Below are 26118 nucleotides of genomic sequence, written 5' to 3' on the forward strand. Positions count from 1 at the left end.
TAAAGCTCCTGGTTCTTACATTTAAGTAGTGAAATAAGTGAATGTTAGTTACTTGTGCTACCAGTTATCATATCTCAACCTTCATTAGGTTGTCCTAATTTTCATACACACACAAAGTCCTGTTTCCTGAATTTGAAGGAAAAAACACATTTTAGTGTATTAAATTGGATAAGTACAATATTGATCTTTATTAATATTTTAATAGGCTGTTAACAAGTTGGCAGAAATAATGAATCGAAAAGATTTTAAAATTGATAGAAAGAAAGCTAATACACAAGATTTGAGAAAGAAAGAAAAGGAAAATCGAAAGCTACAACTGGAACTCAACCAAGAAAGAGAGAAATTCAACCAGATGGTAGTGAAACATCAGAAAGAACTGAATGACATGCAAGCGGTAAGGTTTCTGTGTGTGTACAGAATGAGTGTGAAGGATTATTTTCTTAAATTATTTCTGTATATACTTGTTATCTATTTATCTTGTTTAGATTGGGTTTCCCTATATCTAACAATACATATTTTAGTATATACTCTTCACAGTTTAGTAGTTATTAGTCTAATATGAATCATGACCTTGAAAAACTAGAAAGATACTCTGTTGCCTAATAGTTATTGTAGCTTGAGTAATTTTTACCCATTAGCAGCTGCTTATTTAGAGGCCCTATTCTGAAAGAGACAGTCAAGGGGCCTGTTTGGTTTCAGACTGAAATTGGGATATGGCTGTTATAAATTAACTATAATTGGGGTAGAGGTTTTGAAGTATTGTAGCTTATTTATTTTCTCTAGTCAAGACCCACTTTTTTGAAATCTAAATAGCAAGCTTAATTTTTTGATACTTCTTGGCTTGTTAACAGAGCAAAATTGAGAACCTGGTCTCTGGCACTTAGTGCTAAGCCTTTTAGCTCCATCAGTTACAGTTTTCTGAAGTTTTCTGTACCTTTAAAGCTACTTCGTTTGGAGCCAGAAAAGCATTTTCAGTTGTTTTAACTTTTTTGTTTTGATGGCTTATGTTTGAAAACAAAAACTCTTTTTAAGGCAAGGAGAAAAGGAATTTGTCTGAGCTGTGTTATTACTGAGAAAGAACTTGACATTTCTGTAGTGTATCAAAATTTGTGGTAGCAAACATTCATGAAGTTTACTGTACATTTTTAGTATTAGCATAAGTTACATGCTATATTTCAATTAATAATGTTGGAAATTATTTTAGCTTGATTATATTATCTTGATACTTTTCAAAAATAGCAATTGGTAGAAGAATGTGCACATAGGAATGAGCTTCAGATGCAGTTGGCCAGCAAAGAGAGTGATATTGAGCAGCTGCGTGCTAAACTTTTGGACCTCTCGGATTCTACAAGTGTTGCTAGTTTTCCTAGTGCTGATGAAACTGATGGAAACCTCCCAGGTAAGAATAATTCCATATCATTCAAACATGTATACATGTCATGGAAATTAATGTATATTTCTTTCATTTGGTTTTCTACCTCCTTGTCATTTTGTCCATGGATTCCTAAGAAGGAATTCTTATTTCTGATAGCCAAAGCCTGATGATGATTGTATACTTGGTGTGTTTTATGGAGTAGAAGCAGTTGTAAGCAATCTTAGGCTATTTAAATAGACCTAAGGAGCTCCACCTGAATTAAAACCATAAGCGGTTTATGAATCTATTTTGAGCACCCTAAGTCCACAGTGAAGAGTCAAAGCTGCTGCTACACATGGCACTATTTTTAAAAGTTGTACATTTTTGTGAGTAATAGCTCTTTAACATTTTGTTTATTCTTGTGCTAAAACTAAGAACTGTACTTTATCATCAGAACCACAGCAGCTATGTATAGAAGCCTATCTAGTGGAATAGTGATCAACTTTAATCAGACTTTGTTAAGTTTTAAGTTTGGAGAAATAGATAAAAGGGGTTGGGCAGTGCAGTAAGAGGCCAGGGAGGTCAAATAAAGGCAGGAATGAGTGGCTAAGATTTCAGACTTTTTTCTGTGTCTTCTTTTTCCCAGTGTAGAATCAATTTAAAATTAAACACAGCCTCATTCTTGGCTTAATCATCATGTAAACTATAGGACATATATGTACTTTATAGAGATGAGAAATACGCATACTATAAGTTCAATTTAGAAATGAAATGAATAGGCCAGGTGTGATGGCTCACGTCTGTAATCCCAGTACTTTGGGAGGCTGAGGTGGGTGGATTGCCTGAACTCAGGAGTTTGAGACCAGCCTGGGCAACACTGTGAAACCCCGTCTTTAAAAAAAAAAAAAAAATTTAATAAAAAAAGGAAAGAAAGAAATGAAATAAAGATTATAATTTAATAACATGCATTTACATATACACAGATTTGAAATACTGTACAGTCTTAGTTCAGGGTCTTGGAAGTTTTGTTTCTATGGTCATAAACTTGAAAATAGATTTAATTAGTGTATTTTCTGAATAATACATAAATAGGAAGATATTTTGAAGCAGCATGTTTGATGTTATAGGGATTCTGTTTTAACAGATATTACTTGTTATTGTGAGTTTGATAGAAGGAACTAGATGAGTCACTCAAAATTTTATAGTATCTTTCTTGGTCAAGAAAGTGGGATTCAAAGTGGAAATGAATTTAGCTCCTCTCTATACCATGTGATCCCTGGCCTCATTCTTGTGTGGCTTTGCTAGGTCGAAATCAGGTATCTGGGAATGGAAAGGCAGTGAAGAAATATTTATTTTCATGGTCAAGGAACTCCTCTGTTTACCTATTTGTGGCTCTCTGAAACTGCCTACTTTTGAGAAGCTTGTTAGGTACACATGATTTATTATTGGAGGATCACTTTGGATTTAATAAGAAGCTCTAGTTTTAGTAGTTGTTTCAAAATCTTTTTAAAGTTAGACTTAATCATCACCAAGAATTTGATTTTTAGAAGTGTTTGGCTACATTCTTTCAATTGTTGAACTGAACTTGTAGGTTAGATTACCACTTCATTAACCCTGAGATAATCCTTGAGTTATTTAGTATAGGGGTTCTTACTCTATGTATGTATATATGAAACAGCCTCACTCTGTTACCCAGGCTGGAGTGCAGTGGTGCAATCTTGGCTCACTGTAACCTCTACCTCATGGGCTCAAGCGATCCTCCCACCTCAGCCTCCTGAGTAGCTGGGACAACAGGTGCACATCACCACATCTGACTAATTTTTTAAATTTTCTGTAGAGACGGGATTTCACCATGTTGTCCAGGCTGATTTCAAACTCCTGAACTCAAGCTATCTGCCTGCCTTGGCCTTCCAAAGTGCTGGTATTACAGGTGTGAGCCACGTGCCGGGCTGATCTTACTCTATTTAGTGTCAGTTAGAAATCCTGACCAGTTTTTTTTTTTTATTCCATCCATTTCCCCTTAACTATTTATAAAGCCTTATGTGTACCTTAGTTTTCTTAGTATTGGGTTAAATATGTCAGAAATGAAACATTATTGGTGAATGCTAGTTAGAAGATTTGAGCTGAAAGATGAGCTGGTGGGACTGCTAATGAGGAAAGTGATAAGTTTTACCCTCCATCATGGTTGATTCAGAAACGCTAAGCTCATAGTGGCACCAGCTGGTTTGATTGGCAGACTTAGGCTGGGAATCCATTTAGATTTCAGAATCCCGACCTAATAAATTGACTTAGCAAAGAGATTTTTAAATGTTTCTATTAGCTCCATTTTGAGTATATTTCTTAGAATATTAGTGTACTTTCAGGAATTTTGTTTTTAAGGTTATCAAAGTCCAAACCAAGTGGGACGGGGAGAACTGGTGGCCATTCTCCCTTGCTAGGAAATGGGCCAGTTAATATCTCTTTTCCTATTACTGTGTTCCTAATTTTGAGACTTTATAAAATCTCAACAGTGCTGAACCTTGACTTTCATATTGGAAGTAGAAATTAATGGATAATCTTTGTCGATGTTATTTACCTCTCTGTGGGTCAGATATTTTGCTAGTAAATTGAAAATCTTTATTAAATTTACCATTTAATAGATGCTCAAAAATGGTGCTTGGCAAATGAAGTGTTAAGGTTTTGCAGTCATATATAGGAAGAATTATTAAAGAATTTTGATAGTCATTCTTAATATTAGATAGTTATGTATCATTCAAGTGTCTGAAAAATGTCTTGAAGGTACTGGCTAGTGATTCATTTTTACTTCAGTTTAGAAAATTAGTAAATGAATATACATACTAAAAAGGAGAAGACTTTGAATAGATGAAGTTCACTGCATAGTTAATGACTTTTTGAAATATGGGTCATGTTTTTCAATTTTTTTTAAGTAGTTGGATGAATTGACACTGTAACTTTTATTATTTCTTTTAGAGTTCATCATTCAATATAAAGATTATAATTTAATTATCTTGTACATCTGGAGCACAGCCTCTGTGAATCTTCAGTGGCCATTTTGTTATTAACTAGCTTAAATCTTAAATCTCCCCTCTAAAATTCCCAATTCTGAAAACCTTATTAAAAAATGTTATTCCTTTTCTGACTTAAAACTCTTTGAAGTTCTTGAAGTCACCTATGTCTTTATCCTCCCTTTGGTTCTGTAGCAGATTGTGACCTAGCACACGTTTAAACATAGAGATTACCCTTAGGGTTATGGATGTCTGTTGCCTAAATGACAAAAAACTTTAATGTGATAACTGTTTCTTTTCCTCATTCTTTCTCTTTCCTTCTTTTGGAACTGTTAACCTAGACATCTGAAGAGAATGTAGAAATAGATGAGGCATTAGGAAAAACCTTTGGTTTTGATACTCCAGTAATATTCATTATCTCTTATGGATTATTTGTGTCATTCTCTTTTCCATCCAGCTTGACCTTAGGTTATGTAACTTGAACCTGAAAATGGTGGATCTCTTGGTGTGTTTCCCAATATTTGAATATATAAAGGTTGCTTACTTTGCCCAAATCTACAGTGATTTGAAGTTGGTACATCTGACTTGTTGAGTGTTGATTTAATTTTCTTTTTTATATCACTTTTGAATTTAATTAAAGTGTTTTGAAATGGTTCTCTAGCTCTGTTTCTTAAGCGGTATGTTTGTGGTATAGCTAAATAAATTAGGTAGTCTTCAGAGGTTAGCTCTGATGTTTAAATTGGCTGTATTGAGTATTGATGTACATATAGTTAAACTATCTCTTATTTGGGTAAAGAAATCACTGACATTGCAGCAATATACATTTAACTTCTTGTAAGTTAAAATGACTACAAATATATTGTATAAAATTTGGAGTCAAGGTGCTTTTGTACATATGTAGAATATATATTTTTTCTTTTTTTGAGACAGAGTCTCGCTCTGTCACCCAGGCTGGAGTGCAGCGGCACGGTCTCAGCTCACTGCAACCTCCACCTCCCGGATTCAGGCAGTTCTCTGCCTCAGTCTCCCAGGTAGCTAGGATTACAGGCACCCACCACCAAGCCCGGCTAATTTCTGTATTTTTAGTTGAGACGGAGTTCTCCATCTTGGCCAAGCTGAGTCCTGAACTCCTGACCTCGTGATCCACCTACCTCGGCCTCCCAAAGTGCTGAGATTACAGGCCTGAGCTACCTCACCCAGCCTGTAGAATATTGTTAATGATAATCCAGACTTAGATGTTCTCTCAGTGGGAGTTTCATTTGCTTATCTGGAGAAGCTGATTTCTGTGCTTATGAAAGATGGAATTTACAGCAGTTTACCTCCAGATCGCCAGTTAAGTCACAGGTGGTCCCTATTTTAGAGGCGGTCTTTATATATTTTAAAAACAAGTATATTATCTTTCATCTGTGGTAGGAGTAAGGAAAGGAAACGCAGGAGAAGCTAGTATGTATTTTTTATCTGTTATTATTCATCTTAGTTGAGTTGCTTCTCTGAGGGAATTCACCAGACAGGAAAACTAAAATTTTCTCCCATAACGTTGTTGTAAATTGGCAAAAATCTTTACATATTCTCAACACCTTTATTTGCATTCCAGATTTCATTTAATTTCTTTTTTCCCAGCCCCTCTTCATTTAATTTAAATATGAGCAAATGTAGAATTTGGGCTTAATTGACTCATAAAATTCCCTCAATTTATAAAATTTCTAAGGAACACTGAAATGACAGATAAAGGCATACCATATAACAACTCATGGAAGACATATTAAAGAAAACTGACAGGTTAACTCACATCTAGAGCCAGAAAGCATAAGTATTTTTGACATTATCACAAAGAAATAATTTGGAGGCGTAGGGTATTTTGACATACACAATTTTGTGTGAATGTCAAGATTTCAAGGGCTTTTATATCTTTGTTTTCAATGAGGAATTACTGATACTAAACAACTTTGTATTATCAGATATTAAGACTATTTTTCATTCTCACTAATGTTCATCTTAATGTTTTCCAAACTACACTTTAAAACGGAGAACTGCAGTTTCTGCCACACTAGTGGGAAAATTGCTGGTAATAAATATTTTACTTTTGTAAGATAAAATATTGGTGAATGATCAATATGTGATCAGCAGCCTTCTGCATGTTATTTAGTATAAAACTACCCGTTTGTTTTTTAAACTATAACCACTATTTACAAAGGATGACTCTAATTGGCTTAATTCAGAAAAAGGCAGAATTGCAAAATAATCAACAGATACCTGTCAAGTACCTCCTCTGTGTGTCAGCTGCCATGGGGTATATAAAATCAAGCGTATACGGTCTTTGCTTTCACAAAACTTACCAAGGAACTACCTAACTAACAAAATAATTATTTCATGAACTAAATTGCAGCAGTTAAAGCTAGGTGCTGTGGTGCATACCATTGCTCAGGAAGCTAAGGCTCAGGAGTTCGAGGCCAGCCTGGACAACATAACAAGATTTCATGTCAAAAAAAAATGGGAGAAGACAGGGATCATTTTGAACTAAAGTTATCTCATTATTTCTTACATTTTAACAATTTATATGAAGAGGAATAACAAGCAAAGGCGTGGAGTACCTGGTGGGAGTAGGGGAAAAAATATTTCCCATAATTCAGTCAACTGCAAAGCTTGTTTGGGAACAGAATAGTGTTGTGCTTTAGAAACGTAAGCTAAGAAATTAGACTGCCTGGGTTTGAAACCGTAGAGCTTTTATAGATACTGATACAGTTTCCTTGCACAAGTTCAGTTTACCTTGCTAAGCCTTAGTCTCTTCTTTTGCAAGTGGAAGATGATAGAGCCTATTTCGAATCCCTAGGAATATAATATCCTGTATTCATGGACTTAGATTAAATATGAGATATTACAAAATGTGGCAAATAATAAATTTATAAGTAATAATAAATCAGTAAATGTTACCTATTAACTATTACTGTAAGACTGAGTTTTATAGCTTTTAAACTATGTGAAGGGGGACAATATATATTCCCCTTAGGATTATGATTTGAATGATAGTATAATCTCACATTTTAGTGTCATACTTTGAAATTGGTTATTTTTCTATTCTTTTGTGTTTCAAATATAAGGTTTTTTTTGTGTTTCAGATGTTTTTGAGAGCTATAGAAAATAGTAAAATTGAATGAATTTTATTTCCAACCTGATATAAAAATAACCATTTCTAATGGAATTGTCTTTATCCCCCAGATATTTCTAGTAAACATTAGTTACATTTAAACAGTAGTGCTAGTTATTATAAAATGCCTTGGTCAAATAGTCAAGGAATTCCTGGTATGCACGTACTAGTTGAAATAGTAGCGGTAGACCCAATGGATTCTGTGTTATTTTACTGTTTATCAGATTGTGACATCACAAACTTAAGAGGCTTTAAAACTCTTTAGTTTGAGTAGAATTGTAATTGGACTTAACCACTAGAATTTAGTGCTCCCCTCAACCAAATTTGGACGATTTTATTGAAATTGTTGCCGTTGTTTTACCAAAAAGCTTAATCAGAATGTTGTACTGAGAAAACAAATAAAATGCTTTTCTCTTATTCTTTATATCTAGTTGATTCTGCCTGCATTCCTTATTTATTTATCTTCTATTCTTATCTTCTGTGAGTAATAGGACACTTCTATACTTTTGCTTGCTCTTTCTTGTGTAAATCATGGCTCTGATTTGTTCCACTTGCTGCATAATTTTTTTCTTTCTTTTTTTTTGCTGATTATTTTTATATGAATGTTAAATGATAAAGTCTACATCATATCCCATTTAAGCTGCAATCCATTCCAGTCTTGCCTGGCTCTTAAGGATATTGTTACTTCATACTTTTGTAATTGAGTACTAAATGTTAAATTGTATGGGAAAAGTGGCTTGGAATTTTTTTCTGCAGTATTTGTATGGCCATTAAAGTTGATTTGTGTGATTGAAGCATGGGAGAGCAAATTATAGCACTTATTCATTTAGTTGTGTTCAATTGCTTGTTGCTGCATGCTGTCAGACAACTTTTAATTGTTTTTATTTTGTTACAATTTAAGACTGACTAATATATATATATTTTCTCCTAGAGTCAAGAATTGAAGGTTGGCTTTCAGTACCAAATAGAGGAAATATCAAACGATATGGCTGGAAGAAACAGGTACCATATACCTAATTTTTTTCTAACTTGTATTTTGTTCTATATTTTACTTTGAAGCATAGAACTTATATTAACTCTTTTTTTTTTTTACTAGCATTGGTTTTACATTAATTAATACAATATAATGTAGATATCAGTGGCAGATATTATGCTTATCACTTTAAACCAAGTTAACGTTGCTCTTTTAATTCTTCCCCCTTTTTTCTTATTTCAGTATGTTGTGGTAAGCAGCAAAAAAATTTTGTTCTATAATGATGAACAAGATAAGGAGCAATCCAATCCATCTATGGTATTGGACATAGAGTAAGTTGCCTTTGATTGAATTTTAAAGGGGTTGAGAGCTAACTTTTGATAATTATTTTCAGACTTAAAATTTATTTTATATTTTGTGTTATTTAAACACTGTTTTCTACTTTTCTGGTTTAACAAACATAAATGTTGACTTTAATCTTTAGCAAAATGTAAGAAGGAAAAATTTATAGGCTTATTGAAAAATGAATTTTTTATTTCAAGTGTTTAGTAGTTTGAGTTCAGAAAGCATTTCAAAATGTATAGTCAGCTCTGTATCAGTGGGTTCCATGTCCACAACTGTGGATAGAAAATATTTAAAAGAAAACTAAAAATCACAATATAGCAATTAAAAATAATACAAATTTCTAAAAAAGAAAATACAGTATAACAACTGTTTATATTGCATTTACGCTGTATTATGTATTATGAGTAATCTAGAGATGATTTTAAAGCATACAGGAGGATCTACATAGGTTATATGCAAATATTACATCATTTTATATAAGATCCTTGAGCATACTTGGACTTTGGTATTGTTGGAGTTTCTGGAATCAATTCCTCACGGATACCAAAGAATAACTGTGTAGGATTCTTTGTCATTATTAAGGGGAAATATAAATATATCTGTTCCTTTGTAGTGATAGCTCAAAGAGGCCTATAATAAGTATAATATATTTTTCTTATATCCATTCTAAAATGATTTCTTAAGTGTTGCTGCTTGTATTATCATAGATTCTGTAGTACGTATAAAGATGAGTAAGTTCCATAGTTAAGGAGCCTACTGACTAGTAGTAGAAAAGGCAAAACATATGCAACAAAATATAAATTCAAAGTCAAGTGAGTAAGTACTATTTAAAAGAGATACATATGTAAGATGAGGTATTGCCATTCCTTTGGAATTAAATATTTTTGGAGCTGATTATAGTTAGAATTTAAAAAGAACTAGGTAAGTACCAGAGAATACTCATTTATTTTCTATTTTTTTAAAAAGCAGCTTTAGTTGTCAAAATTTAAATTACCACCTTAAGTGAAATAATACATAAACGCTAGTATGAAAGAACCATCTTTAAACTAATGTAAATACTTTTTAGATTGATGAGAGGTTTCTTTCCTCTCTATTAAGGTATAGTTTCCCACAATAAAGTTCATAGGTCTTACATGTTCTGTTCAGTAACTTTTTACAGTTGTAAACACTCATACAGACACCACTCAATGCAAGATAAAAAACATTTCTGTTTCTCTAGAAAACTCACTTGTGGCTGGGCATGGTGGCTTATGCCTCTAACCCCAGCACTTTGGGACACCGAGGTGGGCAAATGGCCTGAGTTCAATTCAAGATCAGCCCAGGCAACCTAGTAAGACCCGGTCTCTAAAAAAGAATTTTTTTTTTATTATAAAGAAAGCTCACTTGTGCCCCTTCCCATGATCTGATTTCTATTGCCAAGATTAGTTTTGCCTGTTGTAGAACTTTATATAAATGGAATTAAATAGTAACGTACACTTTTGTGCCTGGCATCTTTCACTCAGCCTGCACCTGTGGCGTTGTATGTATTGATTGTTCTTTGTATTGCTGAATAGTATTCCATTGCATGAATATATCATAATCTGTTTATCCATTTTTGTGTTGATTGACATTTGGGTTGCTTGCAATTTGGGGCTATTGTAAATAAGATTTATGAGCATTCCTTTTTTTTTTTAACTTATGTTTTCATTTCTCATGGGTAAACACCTAGGAGTGGAATCTTGGCTTAAAAAGTAGATCTGTGTTTAACTTTTTTAAAATTTGCCGAACAGTTCTCAAAAATTATTATGGCACACTATTTTATATTCACCAACAGTATGAGTTTCAGTTGCTCCACATCCTCACCAACATTTGGTGATATTAACCTTTGATTTCAGCTGTTCTAGTGGATGTTAAATGCTATCTCATTGTTATTTTAATTTGCATTCTCCTCATAACTAATAATACCAAAAATCTTCCATGTCATTTTTAGCCATTGTATCTATTTTCTGAAGTATTTTCAAATCTTTTGCCCATTTTTAAATTGGGTGGCTCATGTTTTTAAGATTGGTTTTCTAAGAGTTCTATATATATTCTGAATAAGAATCCTATGTTAGAAATATGTAATGCCAGTATTGTCCAATCTGTTGCTTACCTGTTGATTTTCTTAATGGTGTCCTTTAATGAGGATCAATGTACCAGTTTTTAAAAATGTTTTGTGCTTTTTATGGTCTGTGTTTGGTAAGAGGTAGTTAGTTGTTTAGGTCAGGTTGGCTTCCCCCTCCCCCCAACATAGGTATCTGATTGTTCCAACAATATTTGTTTTTATATGTTGACCTTGAATCGTTTAATCTTGCTTTGCACTTAACAGTTTTGTAGGGTTGTAGGGTTTTGGGGTCAATTCCACAGGGCTTTTCTGCACATTGCCCTCTGTATCTGTGGGTTCTGCATCTGTGCATTCAAACCAACCATGGATTGAAAATGTAGTTAGGACTACTGTGGTTGTGTCTGTACTTAAATATGTACCTATTTGTTTTCTTGTCATTATTTTCTAAACAACATAGTATAATAATGATTTCCATTGCATTTACATTATATTAGATATTATAAGTAATCTAGAGAGAATTTAAAATATACAGGAGGATGTGCTTAGGTTATATATAAATACTACACCATTTTTTATCTTTTCTTTTTTTTCCTGTTTCTTCCCTCCTCCCTCTCTTTCTCTTTTCGAAATCCCCAAAGGATTTTGGTATCCTCCGGGGGTCCTGGGACCAATCTGCCACAGATACCAAGAGACAATTGCATGTAATCATGTCATCACCAAATAATGAGTTTTACTTCTTTCTTTCCAATCTGTAGGCCTTTCTCATGTGTATAGATTCATATGACCACCACCACACTCAAAATACAGAACAATTCCATCACAAGCATCCCTGTGCTACTCCTTTTGTAGCTAAAAGGCAGCTTCCTTCCTCCGCTTCTCCCCAATCCATAACAACATTAATCTGTTCTCCATCTCTATAATTTTGTCTCTTTAAGGGTGTTTTATGAATGGAATCAAATAATGTGTAGTCTTTCATGATCAGCTTTTTTCCCACTCAATATAGTTCCCTTAAGATCAATCCAAGTATAATTTTTTTTCTTATTGAGTAGTAGTCCATAGTATAGATGTATCACAGTTTCCCTACCCATTCATTTGGGTTGTTTCTAGTTTTTAGTTATTATGAATAAAGCTGCTATGAACATCTATGTGCAGGTTTTAAAAAATAGATATAAAATTTTATGTGAATTTTTGTTTCTTGGAATTAAAGGCCGAACAGTGCTGTTTGCTGGATTGTATGGTAAACATATGTTTAGTTTTCTAAGAAATGCCATACTCTTTTTCCAGAGTGGCTCTGTAATTTTACGTTTCTATCAGCAGTGTATGAGTGATTTACTTTCTCTGCATTCTCACCAGCATTTGGTGTTATTACTGTTTTTATTTTTTTTAACTCTGATAGCTGTGTAGTGATACTCATTGTGGTTTTAATTTGCATGTCTCTAATGACTGGTGATGTTGAATATTTTATGTGCTTATTTGCCCCCTGTATGTCCTCTTTAGTGAAATGTCTGTCTTTTACAATACATGAGTTTTTGTAAATGGCCTATATTTATTTTCATTTTAGTAAACTGTTTCATGTTAGACCTGTAACCCAAGGAGATGTGTATAGAGCTGAAACTGAAGAAATTCCTAAAATATTCCAGGTAAAAATCTGAAATCACAATTTTAAAGAATCTAAGCCCTAAGTATTTTTGTGAAGTAAATGTAAAATATACCAATGCTTAAGATTTTAAAAATCTTTTTCCTTTCACCATTCCTGAATGTAGATACTATATGCAAATGAAGGTGAATGTAGAAAAGATGTAGAGATGGAACCAGTACAACAAACTGAAAAAACTAATTTCCAAAATCACAAAGGCCATGAGTTTATTCCTACACTCTACCACTTTCCTGCCAATTGTGATGCCTGTGCCAAACCTCTCTGGCATGTTTTTAAGCCACCCCCTGCCCTAGAGTGTCGAAGATGCCATGTTAAGTGCCACAGAGATCACTTAGATAAGAAAGAGGACTTAATTTGTCCATGTAAAGGTAAGGCATGAAAATTATTTTTACAACTTACAACAAATTTAGTTTTAAGTCTCAATGAAATAACATACGTGTAGTGATTTCTATACCAAGTTGAGAAGAGATTATGAGAAGTACTATTTTGATACTGGTGGAGCAATGTGCAGCTATTTACAGATTTAGCTTTTAAGAATGTTTTTATTTTTATTTATTTATTTTTGAGATGGAGTCTCACTCTTGTCTTACCCAGGCTGGAGTGCAGTGTTGTGATCCCAGCTCACTGCAGCCTCCAGCTCCCAGGTTCCAGCAATTCTCCTATCTCAGTCTCCTGAGTAGCTGGGACTACAGGTGTGTGTCACCACACTCAGCTAATTTTATATTTTTAGTAGAGACAGGGTTTCACCATATTGGCCAGGCTGGTCTTGAACTCCTGACCTTTCACCTCGGCCTCCCAAAGCGATGGGATTATAGTTGTGAGCCACCGCACCTGGCCAATGATGTTTTTAAAGAGAATCCCCTTGTAAACAAACAAAAACAAACTTGCCACTAAGAAATTTTTCCAAGTTGGAGAGAAGAGCAACAGGTGAGTTCCACTCTGTTCCTCCCTTGAGTTTTTCCTCTTCTTTCTGTGTGGCATTCACTGCATGGATCAGCATGCATGCTGTATCATAGACAGGATATCTTCTAGTTTAGCAGAGGCAGCTTGAGGGACAGAATATAGACTATAGCTACTTTCAGATAAGAAACTTAGGTTCTTTAAATACATTTATTTGTTTTTTTTTTTAATATTTCTAGTTTTACTTTATTCGTTTGACTAATGTTTTGTTTTTCAATTCCAGACTTATTTAACTTAAGGAGAATGAGATATTGTTCATGCTTAATTAAGCATAGTAAAACTTTTAAAACTTTAAGAACTTGAAAAACTATGCATTTGATAGGTTGGATTTTTAAAATTGTATGGTTTTAATTATGATTTTTTTCCCCCTTAACATAGTAAGTTATGATGTAACATCAGCAAGAGATATGCTGCTGTTAGCATGTTCTCAGGATGAACAAAAAAAATGGGTAACTCATTTAGTAAAGAAAATTCCTAAGAATCCACCATCTGGTTTTGTTCGTGCCTCCCCTCGAACACTTTCTACAAGATCCACTGCAAATCAGTCTTTCCGGAAAGTGGTCAAAAATACATCTGGAAAAACTAGGTAAGGATTTGAAATGCTAACCTTTTTAACAATGTGAAAATGATTGGATAGCATCTATTAAAATCAGAAATCTAACTGTTCTTTTCACCACAGAGGCCATCATTTGAAGCTAGCTCTTTATATATTACTTGCAGTGACTTTATAAAAATTAGTTTAACATATTCTTGTTAGAATTTAATAATAATAATACATGCAATATATTCATATAGTTCTGTGTCTGATTTTATTGTCATAAGTTGGTGTACATGACATATTTTTAGCCCTTAATGGTTTAACCAACTTGTTATTTTTTTTAATGCACAAATTCATGTAAACTTTTAATAATCTTTTCTATTTTTTAACTGTGTTGGCATAGTTTTTCTACAAAAATCAAAATTGTTTTTTCCTTTTTTGTTAACTTCCCTTACTATTCCAACATACAAAATTATTTGGTAATGTCAGTGACTATGTTTTTTTTTATTATTATTATTATACTTTAAATTGTGGCATACATGTGCAGAATGTGCAGGTTTGTTACATAGGTATACACATGCCATGGGGTTTGCTGCACCCATCAATCCATCATCTACATTAGGTATTTCTCCTAATGCTATCCCTCCCCTAGCTCCCCACCAGCCAACAGGCCCTGATGTGTGATGTTCCCCTTCCTGTGTCCATGTGTTCTCATTGTTCAACTTCCACTTACGAGTGAGAACATGTGGTGTTTGGTTTCTGTTCCTGTGTTGCTTTGCTGAGAATGATGGTTTCCTGCTTTATCCATGTCCCTACAAAGGACATGAACTCATCCTTTTTTCTTTTTCTTTCTTTTTTTTTTTTTGAGATGGAGTCTTGCTCTGTTACCTAGGCTGGAGTGCAGTGGCTCCATCTCAGCTCACCACAACCTCTGCCTTCCAGGTTCAAGCAGTTCTCCTGCTGCAGCCTCCCGAGTAGCTGGGAGTACAGGTGCACGCCACCACGGGTGGCTAATTTTTGTATTTTTAGTAGAGACGGGGTTTCACTGTGGGAGCCAGGCTGGTCTCGAACTCCTGACCTTGTGATCCACCTGCCTTAGCCACCCAAAGTGCTGTGATTACAGACATGAGCCACCATGCCCAGACAAACTCATCCTTTTTTATGGCTGCATATCAGTGACTATGTTATTACAAACAAACTTCCCAGTTAAGTCCTACTTCTTTTGTTGTTTAACTTTTTTTTGTTTTTTGCGTTTTTTTTTTTTGAGACAGAGTCTCGCTCTGTTGCCCAGGCTGGAGTGCAGTAGTGGTGCTATCTCAACTCACTGCAACCTCTACCTCCTGGTTCAAGCAATTCTTCTGCCTCAGCCTTCCAAGTAGCTGGGATTACAGCCACATGCCACCACGCCTGGCTAATTTTTGTATTTTTAGAAAAGATGGAGTTTTGCCACGTTGGCCAGGCTGATCTCAAACTCCTGACCTCAAGTGATCCTGCCCAAAGTGCTAGAATTTCAGGCTTGAGCCACCATGCCTGGCTGTTTATTTTTGATGGACTTTTTCCCAAAAATATCTTTTATGCTATGATAAACAGCTATAAGACGTAACCATTTATTTATTTATTTATTTATTTATTTATTTAGAGACGGAATTTTGCTCTGTCGCCCAGGCTGGAGTGCAGTGGCGCAATCTCAGCTCATTGCAACCTCTGCCTCCAGGGTTCAAGCTATTCTCCCACCTCAGCCTCCTGAGTAGCTGGGATTATAGGCATGTGTCACCACGCCCTGCTAATTTTTGTATTTTTAGTAGAGATAGGGTTTCTCCATGTTGGCCAGGCTGGTCTCAAACTCCTGACCTCAGGTGATCCACCCACCTTGGCCTCCCAAAGTGCTGGGATTACAGGCGTGAGCCACCGCACCCAGCAGTTAACTTTTTTCAAGAGAAATTATGAAATCTCATCTCATTAAGTTCTCATTTTACATATTAGCAAATAAGGCTCAGAGAAATTAAGCAGTTTGCTCAATCACACAGCCAAGATTGGAAACCATTTCTGTCCAATTCTAAAGCCTATGTTGTCCAATTCCAAAGCCTCTCTTCCACAACATACCAGCTTCCCTAGAGTATAATCCCTAGATTAATAAGGCCACTCGAATCTAGAAGCTGAGACCTAACACTGATTTGCCTCGCTTCTAATGTCACCCACATCTTCCAAGCAGGCCTAAAACCATCTTGAATTCATCCCTATTGTCAGTAACCAGGCCTAATCCTTTGAAATGACTCATATCCTTTGGTTCCTCAGCCACCACACTACCCCAGGTATTATCACCTCACTGCTAACTTAATTCTGTAGAATGTTGTGTCAGCCTTCTCCTGAACATAGGTTGTAAACTAGATCTAAAATGATTTAAAATGAGATTATAGCGGAGTAAAAAAATGTGTCTGAAAATTTAAACTGGATCTAAAATGATTTAAAATGGAATTATAGCTAAGTAAGAAAAGGTGTAGAAACAAAGAGGAGAGAATACTAAGTATATTTTTCCTATTCCTTGTTTTCCAAATTTTGTGTGATTGTTAATTATTGTATGTAAAGATAATGTATATTTACCTTTCCTTCTAATGTTTGTTTCTTGTATTTTTAAACTGACTGCATTTCTTAAATTAGTTTTTTTCTTTCCCCCGTCAACAGTTAACCATGTGACCGAATGCCTTGTGGAATCGTGTGGGATGCTACCTGATAAACCAGGCTTCTTTAACCATGCAGAGCAGACAGGCTGTTTCTTTGACACAAATATCACAGGCTTCAGGGTTAAGATTGCTGTTATTCTGTCCTTGCTTTGGCACAACACACTGAGGGTTTTTTTTTTTATTGCGGGTTTGCCTACAGGTAGATTAGATTAATTATTACTATGTAATGCAAGTACAATTGGGGGAAAGCTTAGGTAGATATATTTTTTTTTAAAGGTGCTGCCTTTTTGGATTTATAAGAAAATGCCTGTCAATCGTGATAGAACAGAGTTTTCCTCATATGAGTAAGAGGAAGGGACTTTCACTTTCAAGTGGAACGGCCATCACTATCAAGATCAGCTCATGGAAGGAGTAAAGAAAATATCTCAAAATGAGACAAACTGAAGTTTTTTGTTTTTTGTTTTTTAATGACTTAAGTTTTTGTGCTCTTGCGAGACTATACAAAACTATTTTAAGAAAGCAGTGATATCACTTGAACTTCAGTGCCCTCACTGTAGAATTTAAAAGCCTTACTGTTGATTGCCCATGGTGGACTTCGTGGAGAAATTAAATATCTTTCATTATGCTTTACAAAATACTGTATATGTTTCAGCAAGTTTGGGGAATGGGAGAGGACAAAAAAAATTTACATTTAATCTATGCATTTTTGCCAAGCCATATTGAGTTATTTTACTACTAGAGACATTAGGAAACTAACTGTGCAAAAAAACCAAGTTTAAAAGCATTTTGTGGGTACATCATTTCTATAATTGTATAATGTATTTCTTTGTGGTTTTAAATGATAAAGACATTAAGTTAACAAACATATAAGAAATGTATGCACTGTTTGAAATGTAAATTATTCTTAGAACACTTTGAATGGGAGTTGCATTGTCCTTTTAGTGCCTTAATTTGAGATAATTATTTTACTGCCATGAGTAAGTATAGAAATTTCAAAAAATGTATTTTCAAAAAATTATGTGTGTCAGTGAGTTTTTCATTGATAATTGGTTTAATTTAAAATATTTAGAGGTTTGTTGGACTTTCATAAATTGAGTACAATCTTTGCATCAAACTACCTGCTACAATAATGACTTTATAAAAACTGCAAAAAATGTAGAAAGTTGCATCAATATGAAAAGGAAATTATGGCAATACATCCATGATGTTTTCCAGTTAACATAGGAATTACCAGATAAATACTGTTAAACTCTTGTCCAGTAACAAGAGTTGATTCATATGGGCAGTATGAATTATTATTATTTTTTTTTAACCAAATACCTCCTCAGTAATTTATAATGGCTTTGCAGTAATGTGTATCAGATAAGAAGCACTGGAAAACTGATCGTCTCTAGGATGATATGCATGTTTCAAGTGGTATTGAAAGCCGCACTGATGGATATGTAATAATAAACATATCTGTTATTAATATACTAATGACTCTGTGCTCATTTAATGAGAAATAAAAGTAATTTATGGATGGATATCTTTAATTTTGACTGCAATGTGTTTTCTCATGGCTGAAATGAATGGAAAACATACTTCAAATTAGTCTCTGATTGTATATAAATGTTTGTTAAATTCCATGGTTAAAGTATATTTTTAAAAGATAAAACGTGGTCTTGGGCTATAAAACAAGAGTGGCTATACTTCAAATGAAAAGCTGGCTAGCCGGGCGCGGTGTCTCAAGCCTGTAATCCCAGCACTTTGGGAGGCCGAGGCGGGTGGATCACGAGGTCAAGAGATCGAGACCATCTGGTCAATATGGTGAAACTCCATCTCTACTAATACAAAAAATTAGCTGGGCATGGTCGTGTGTGCCTGTAATCCCAGCTACTCAGGAGGCTGAGGCAGGAGAATTGCCTGAACGCAGGAGGCGGAGGTTGCAGTGGGCCGAGATTGCGCCATTGCACTCCAGCCTGGGTAACAAGATCGAAACTCCGTCTCAAAAAAAAAAAAAAAAACAAAGAAAAGCTGGCTAATGTGTGTTGGGAAACAATTCTTCATGGGTCTCTTACATTTCTGCACATCAGGTAAGTAGAGACTCTGACAACCTATCTTTTGACTCTCTTTTCCAAGGATATTTACATAGTGAACAGCCTTGGAAGATAGTGTGTCTCCCTTGAGAGGATGTCGAGTTTGTTTACTGTCCAGTATTATAAGGATAGCCTCTTCCACCTATGATGCAAACCCACTGTGTGCTCACCACCCACCTGAGCCACTCTGCATTGCCCACATGGGACTTGGAGAGCAAAGGGAACCATTTTTTGCTCATGATGGACCATGAAGCTCTTGCTGCTTGCTGTGTTGTGAGTTAAGTCATCTGACTCTGACCCAGGGGGTCTTGCCAGGATCCACGAAACTGTGACAGGCACTGTGCAAACAGGATAAAATCTCAGCACAGTTCCTGACAGTGTCTTTACTTCCTTCTCAGGCTCATCACCATTACCTAATATATTAAGGTTCAGTTTTAGAGAACAGAGTTAATTCTAATTAGTTTAAGCAAGAGAAGACTTTTAAGACAACATGCTAATCTAAACTTACAATTGTTGAGAACTGAGAGAGCTTTGAGGAATCACTCCCAGTGCCATGTTGTAGAACCAGATCAACCAAGAGAGCTCCTTCCTCTTTCTAAGTTCAGGAAACCACTCACTCCCAAGTATACCAATATTGTGAGGATCCAGATAGCACCGTGATCAGGAAGCCACACTACCACTGCTGGTTCTCTGCAACACTTGTCAGGTCTACTACTATCTATACCCAGTTAGATGCTTTGTATCATTCCTCTTGCCACTTATGAACCTTATACGTGCACACTGCCTCAGAAAAGGCACTTCCATGATCCTGCTTGCTGGCATTAGCACAGCCTGCATTTCACGCCTGCCTTCTCTAGGTGCATCTGCTTGGCCAAAACTAAATCACGTCCAGACCCCTAGCTGCAAGAAAGTCTGAGAAATACAGCTTCTAGCTTTCTCTGTAATTTGTTACAGGAGGACACACTACGAGTATGGAATGGAGGTTCAGCATTGAGTTAGCCCATGCAATCCATACCTGTAAGCTGCTTGGAGACCAGGGACTTGAGCTTTGTGCTACAAAGAAAACATAGCCACTGTCATTATTCACATGTTCACTCTGACTCTGATCACTTGTCATTTGGGGTTTCAGCTTAAATTAACTTGTTCACCATTTAAAGTAAAAAAAAAAAAAAGTAAAAGAACCTAAATGACAAACTCACAGTTACTTTAGTTTGTAATTTCATAGTTACTTTCACAGTTCTACAATCAATCTGGAATTCATTTGTGAGGTAGAGATCAAGAAGTATTTTTTGGCTTTCTCCCATATGGATATTCAGTTGGTACTGCAGAGTTCACTGAAAAGACTTCTTTCCTGCATCGTAATTCAGGTGACCAATCCATTGGTGTATTTCTCTATACTTGCCGATACCATACTTAATTACTGCAGCTTTATAATATTTTATATGTGTAGTGGTAGTCCAACTTTGTAATCCTTCCAAATTGGCTTGGCTATTCTTGGCCCTTTGCATTCCCATATAATTTTTTTTTTTTTGAGACAGAGTTTTGCTCTTTTTGCCCAGGCTGGAGTGCAATGGCATGATCTCGGCTTACTGCAACCTCTGCCCCTTGGGTTCAAATGATTCTCCTGCCTCAACCTCCCAAGCAACTGAGATTACAGGTGCCCACCACCATGCTCAGCTAATTTTTGTATTTTTAGTAGAGACGGAGTTTTACCATGTTGGCCAGGCTGGTCTTGAACTCCTGACCTCAGGTGATCCACCTCAGCCTCTCAAAGTACTGGGATTACGTAATAGGCGTGAGCCACCGTGCCCAGCTGTGTCCCTGTATATATTTTTAAAACAGATTGTTAATTTTCACCAAAATAATAATAAAAGGCCCTGGTGGGATTCTTTCTTTTTAGGCAGGGTATGGCTCTGTTGCCCAGGCTGGACTCAAAACTCTTTGGCTTTCAAACAGTCCTCCCGCCTCAGCCTCCTGCATAGCTAGGACTACAGGTGTGACCATCACTGCACCCGGCTCCTGCTGTGATTCTGATTAGTATTGCAGTCAAACTATACATCAATTTGGAGAAAATTAGAAGTCTAAAAGCATCTGCAGGTAAAGTGTTCAAATTAAGGCCACTGTATACAAGGCCAACATGTAAAAATTTGGTTTTCTGTAAACTAGCAACAATTTGAAAGTAAGAAAACTTGTCGTCAGTTATAATAGACAATCTGAAAGATGTGTAAGACATCCACCAAGAAAATATTAAGATATTTGGAGAAATATAAAAAGACCTAAATAAATGGAAATCATTTTTAAAGTTGATCATTAGGTTAATAAATAGTCATATTCTGAGAATCTGATGAGATTATGTTGCCCAGGGTGGTCTCTAACTCCCACCTCAAGCAGTCTGTCTCATTACAGGCATAGGCCACTGTGCCTGGCCTGACACTTGGAAATCTTAATCACAATTGTTCTTTGTTTTTATAATGTTTACTGCTCAAATCAAGTTCTGGTTGGATAGTATGTATATATAAAGTTATGTGCTCAGTGCCCTAGGTATATTTGCTGCCAAATCTTTTATGCTTTTAGTGGGTTTTTTTTTTTTTGGACAAGATCTATGCTTATTGCAATAAATTAAATGCAAAGAATATTCTAGTAAAAAATCTCTGCTTCCTAAACCTCACCCCACCAATTCCTTCATAACCTATATTGTTAGGTGCATTTTCTTTTTTTTTTTTTCCATTAATTTTATCCATTTTATTCATTTATTCATCCATTTAACAAACAAGTGTTCTCTATTGTGTGTCAGATACAGTGATTGAAAAGATATAATTCCTTGTTTAAAGGAAGTCACCGTCTAATATACCTCACAATATGGAAACAGAAAAGATTTTCATCCAACAGTTCTTGGCATAGGTAAAATGTTTTGAACAGTAAGTGAAGAAATAGTGAGATAAACAGAATTCCAGCATTATAACAAATGTCATCTCTCTCCCTATCCATTTATTCTTTTGTCCATGTTAACATTGTCATTACTCTGATTGTTGCATAAAAATACTCTACAAATCCCCACGTTCTAGCTCAAATTTCAGCTGCTCTATGAAACATTCAGGATCTAAAGGAAACCCTTAATGCCATATGGATTATTTTCTTTTTTTCACAGTGTCAACATCACTAGGATCTGCTGGCATATGGTTCACATTATCATGAGTTAACTCAAGATATATATTTTTTCATGCATGGTGTTTATGTTATAATAGAAGAAGCAACAAGGACTTTGGTATTCAAAGAGATGGATTTCCATCCTCATTCCTGTATTTGCAGGCCCTTTCAGCTTGGTCAAGTGTCCCACACTTAGTTTCCTTATATGTAAAATGAAAAGAGTAAATGAGATAGCACTGGGATGACTTGCAAACGGAAAATCGTAATGCAAATGACAGTGGTTAGTGATTCTTTCCATTCAACTTCTGGTTGATGGTAAAGTCTAACATTGAATTTGAATATAATATAGACTTCAATGATGTAAAAGAGAACATGAGTATTGGGAAGAGTCCTATGTTAGAACTCAAAAGAACTACACTGTAATTTGATTCCCAAACTGTTTGTTACTTGATTTTCCTGAGTGACCATTTTCTCACCTGAAAAATCTGACCCACAAACAGGCAGTGCACTGTGACTCACGCCTACATTCCTAGCACTTGGGAAGCCAATGCGGGTAAAGGGCTTGAACTCAGGAGCCAGGCTGAGCAATACAGTGAAACCCCATCTCTATAAAAAATACAAATAGTTAGGTGCATTTTCTAATGGATTCTCTCCAAAGTATATGTAACTCAGATTTTTGGCAGGTAGTAAAAGACTAACATTAATTCCACTTTACATATTTAAAGTCAAAAAGGGATTAAATATCTCCTATCTTTTGCCAAATGTTAATGAATTGTCTTATGAGAATTTTGATACTTTCCCAAGCTATCCTGTTTCCCATAAAGTATTTGAGATGCTGGAGATTCAAGGGAAAAAATAAAAATGCTTAGAAATAAATTGTATAATTCAAAGATTGTGAATAAAGTGATACTTATATGTTAATCCTATAAATTGGTTTCTTGTACCATGTAGGATGGTTTGGCCATTAAACTGAATAAAGTAGTTCATCCGTCTGGATAACTGAGTGTAGAATCTAACATTCACTTAGACTAGTTGTTTAAGAACGTCCACAACTGAATAACATGGCAGAAATGTAATATGGGCCCAGCTGGGTAAAAGGAAATATTGTGGATCTTCCGTCTACTTAGGCTGAATGGATGAGTTTGTTTTTTTTTTAATTGCTGTTGTTTTTTGAGAGGGAGTCTTGCTCTGTCGCCCAGGCTAGAGTGCAGTGGTGTGATCTTGGCTCATTGCAACCTCTGCCTCCCGGGTTCAAACGATTTTCCTGCCTCAGCCTCCTGGGTAACTGGGATTACAGGCGCCCACCACTGTGCTTGGCTAATTTATTTTTAGTAGAGACAGGGTTTCACCATCTTGGCCAGGCCGGTCTCAAACTCCTGACCTTATGATCCACCCTCCTCGGCCTCCCAAAGTCCTGGGATGACAGACATGAGCCACCGTGCCAGCCTGAATGGATGTTTCTTAGATTTACTCACTCATGGTCAAGGTGTCGTTAGTTCTGGTTGATGTAAATTCTGTGCTACATGCAACACATTTGCTAACTCTGCTGAGGCCTAATTCTCATTCAAAATATATTAGTTAATCACAAGAGAGGCCATCTAAGAGTAGGCATAAAGGAAGTCAAATGTGTAATTACTAGAAAACAAAAAAATTTTCCACTACATTATTACCTCAATATCTTGAAATTGTTTCAAGATTAAAATATAACTTTCACCTTTACAAAAATATCTTATTCTCACAACTCTATAAGGTAATATCATCCATAGGTATTACCATCCCTAATTTATGATGGAACAATTTTAAGTGTTTAAGCCAGGCATGGTAGCTCACACCTGTAATCTCAGCACTTTGGGAGGCCAAGGCCAGTGGATCATTTAATGAGTTCTAGATCAGCCGTGGGCAACATGGCAAAACCCTGTTTCTACCAAAAAATACAAAAAACTAGCCAGGCACGGTGGCATGCACCTGTGGTCTCAGCTACTTGGGAGGCTAAGGTGGGAGGATTGCTGGAGCCCAAAAAGTTGATGCTGCAGTGAGCCATGATTGTGCCACTGCACTCCAGCCTGGGTGACAGACTTTGTCTCAATCAATCAATAAAATGTATAATACTCTGTTCTGGGGCACACGGCTATAAACTTCAATTTTCCAGATGGAATGTGAAGGTTAACCTACAGCTGAAAAAAAAAAAGCAGTCATGAATTTGAATCCTGACTTACTGTACTGGGCATTAGTATATTTCATATTGTAATCTGTTATTTAGGGGGGAAAACTATTTGATTTCACTGTCATGGTATGGAAAAAATGTCTTGGTTTTTAAAACTTTATAGTATGAACTCATTACACATTTATAGTAGGCAAAAATATAGATATAAATGAACATTTTATCAAATGCAACATAACACAAATACAATACTAGGTGTCATTTTTTTACCGTATTGAAAGCCTCTAACTGGGTACACTTCATAAAGGAAACATTAAATGAATTATGAGCTTTATGAACACTAGATTATTTTTCCTTTATGATAATGTCATTTAACAGGAACTTTATTCAGTAAAATTCATCTCTAAACATTGTTCAGTTGGATATATATAATATGTTGTATTTTGTCATTTCATAATACTCAGAAACTAATATTTGCTATTTTAGAAAATTTTCCTATTTTTCCTTTTTACACTACATACATAATATCCTGTGTCAACTACAGCTTACTTCTATGGTTCTGACTATTCAACAAGAATTCCTAGGTCTGTCCTGTATACCACATTTATTCTAATTATTCATATAATTATAGTGCATTAAACACTGCTATCTATAGTCTCATTTATTTTACTATGTTCACTCATAATACTGATATTTTTTAATTCTGCCAAAAATATAAAATGCATTTTTATACCTACTACCCAGAATGAGCAAATATTGTCTTTATATTTCCTTTAATTTGCTTTTTTTAAGAAATAAAAATTACAGATTTAACCAGTCTTCTATGTACCTCCTTTCCCAGTTCTCTTCTCTCCTTCCCCCTTAAAAGCAGTAACTGCTATTAATTTGATGTGTATTCTTCTCATTCACATTCTATCCCTTTGCTGAAACCCTTGTGTCTATATAAAGCTGTTTTATATGGCTTTTACATTTATATAAATGGCATTACACTTTTCACATATAATACTCTATAACTTGGCTTTGTTTTTGTTTTTGTTTGGTTTGGTTGTTTTTTGTTTGTTTTTGTTTTTGTTTTAAGACAAGGCCTTGCTCTGCCGCCCAGGCTGGAGTACAATGGTGTGACCACACCTCACTGCAGCCTCGACCTCCTGGGCTCAAGTGATCCTCCCTTCACCTAAGCCTCCGAAGTAGCTAGGACTAGAGGCATGCACCACTACACCAGGCAAATTTTTTTATTTTTTGTAGAGATGGGTCCCACTGTTGCCCAATTTGGTCTTGAACTCCTAGGCCCAAGCAATCCTCCCCCATCAGCCTCCCAAAGTGCTGGGATTAAATATGTGTGCCACCAAGCCCTGCCTCTATAACTTATTTCGTTAATATTATTTATACCATTTACAATCTGAAGAGTATTTACATTACAGGAAACAGTATAGCAGAATTATTGTAACAGTTGTCTTCCACATGTAAACATTTTGTTCATGTAATACTTGTAGCAACACTGTAATAGGTTTTAAATCAGCTTCACTATTTTTGTACGTTCTAAATAGAATATATTAACATAAAAAGCTTTGTCAAACATTATGGGTTGAAATATTTTGTATCATAGCATCATATCTATTCCAACCAGGCTTTCAAGAAAATGGATTTACTGTCACAGAAAAAAGGGAACATCGACCAGGTACAGTGGCTCACATCTGTAATCCCAGCACTTTGGGAGGCCACGGTGGGTAGATCATGAGGTAAAGAGATTGAGACCATACTGGCCAACATGGTAAAACCCCGTCTCTACTAAAAATAGAAAAATTAGCTGGGTGTGGTGGGGCACACCTGTAGCCCCAGCCACTTCCTCACTTCCTCTCCACTGAGGAAGGAGAATGGCTTGAACCCGGGAGGGGAGATTGCAGTGAGCCAAGATCACACCACTGCACTCCAGCCTGGTGACAGCAAGACTCTGTCTCAAAAAAAAAAGAGAACATCTTCATAATCATGTGCTT

At 35.6% G+C, this 26118-nt stretch overlaps 1 protein-coding gene across 3 annotated transcripts in view; it reads left to right on the forward strand.

Annotated features, from left to right (window-relative positions):
• Positions 1-18273, forward strand: part of ROCK1 (Rho associated coiled-coil containing protein kinase 1) — a 163433-nt gene extending 145160 nt beyond the window's left edge. For 2 of the 3 annotated variants that reach the window (XM_012445002.2, XM_012445003.3), the window contains exons 26-33: positions 206-394; positions 1240-1399; positions 8436-8506; positions 8721-8809; positions 12467-12545; positions 12669-12930; positions 13901-14108; positions 16743-18273. In XM_012445002.2, the coding sequence (XP_012300425.2) occupies positions 206-394; positions 1240-1399; positions 8436-8506; positions 8721-8809; positions 12467-12545; positions 12669-12930; positions 13901-14108; positions 16743-16746 (1062 nt within the window). In that variant the 3' untranslated portion in view covers positions 16747-18273. Of the gene's footprint in view, positions 1-205; positions 395-1239; positions 1400-7935; positions 7985-8435; positions 8507-8720; positions 8810-12466; positions 12546-12668; positions 12931-13900; positions 14109-16742 lie in introns of those variants that run through there. The other variant, XR_010343642.1, reaches the window with a different exon arrangement.
• Positions 18274-26118: the final 7845 nt, after the last annotated feature.

This window comes from Aotus nancymaae, unplaced genomic scaffold (assembly GCF_030222135.1).
Source record: "Aotus nancymaae isolate 86718 unplaced genomic scaffold, 86718_ANA_hifiasm-v0.15.2.pri h1tg000020l, whole genome shotgun sequence".
Classification (NCBI taxonomy): domain Eukaryota; kingdom Metazoa; phylum Chordata; class Mammalia; order Primates; family Aotidae; genus Aotus; species Aotus nancymaae.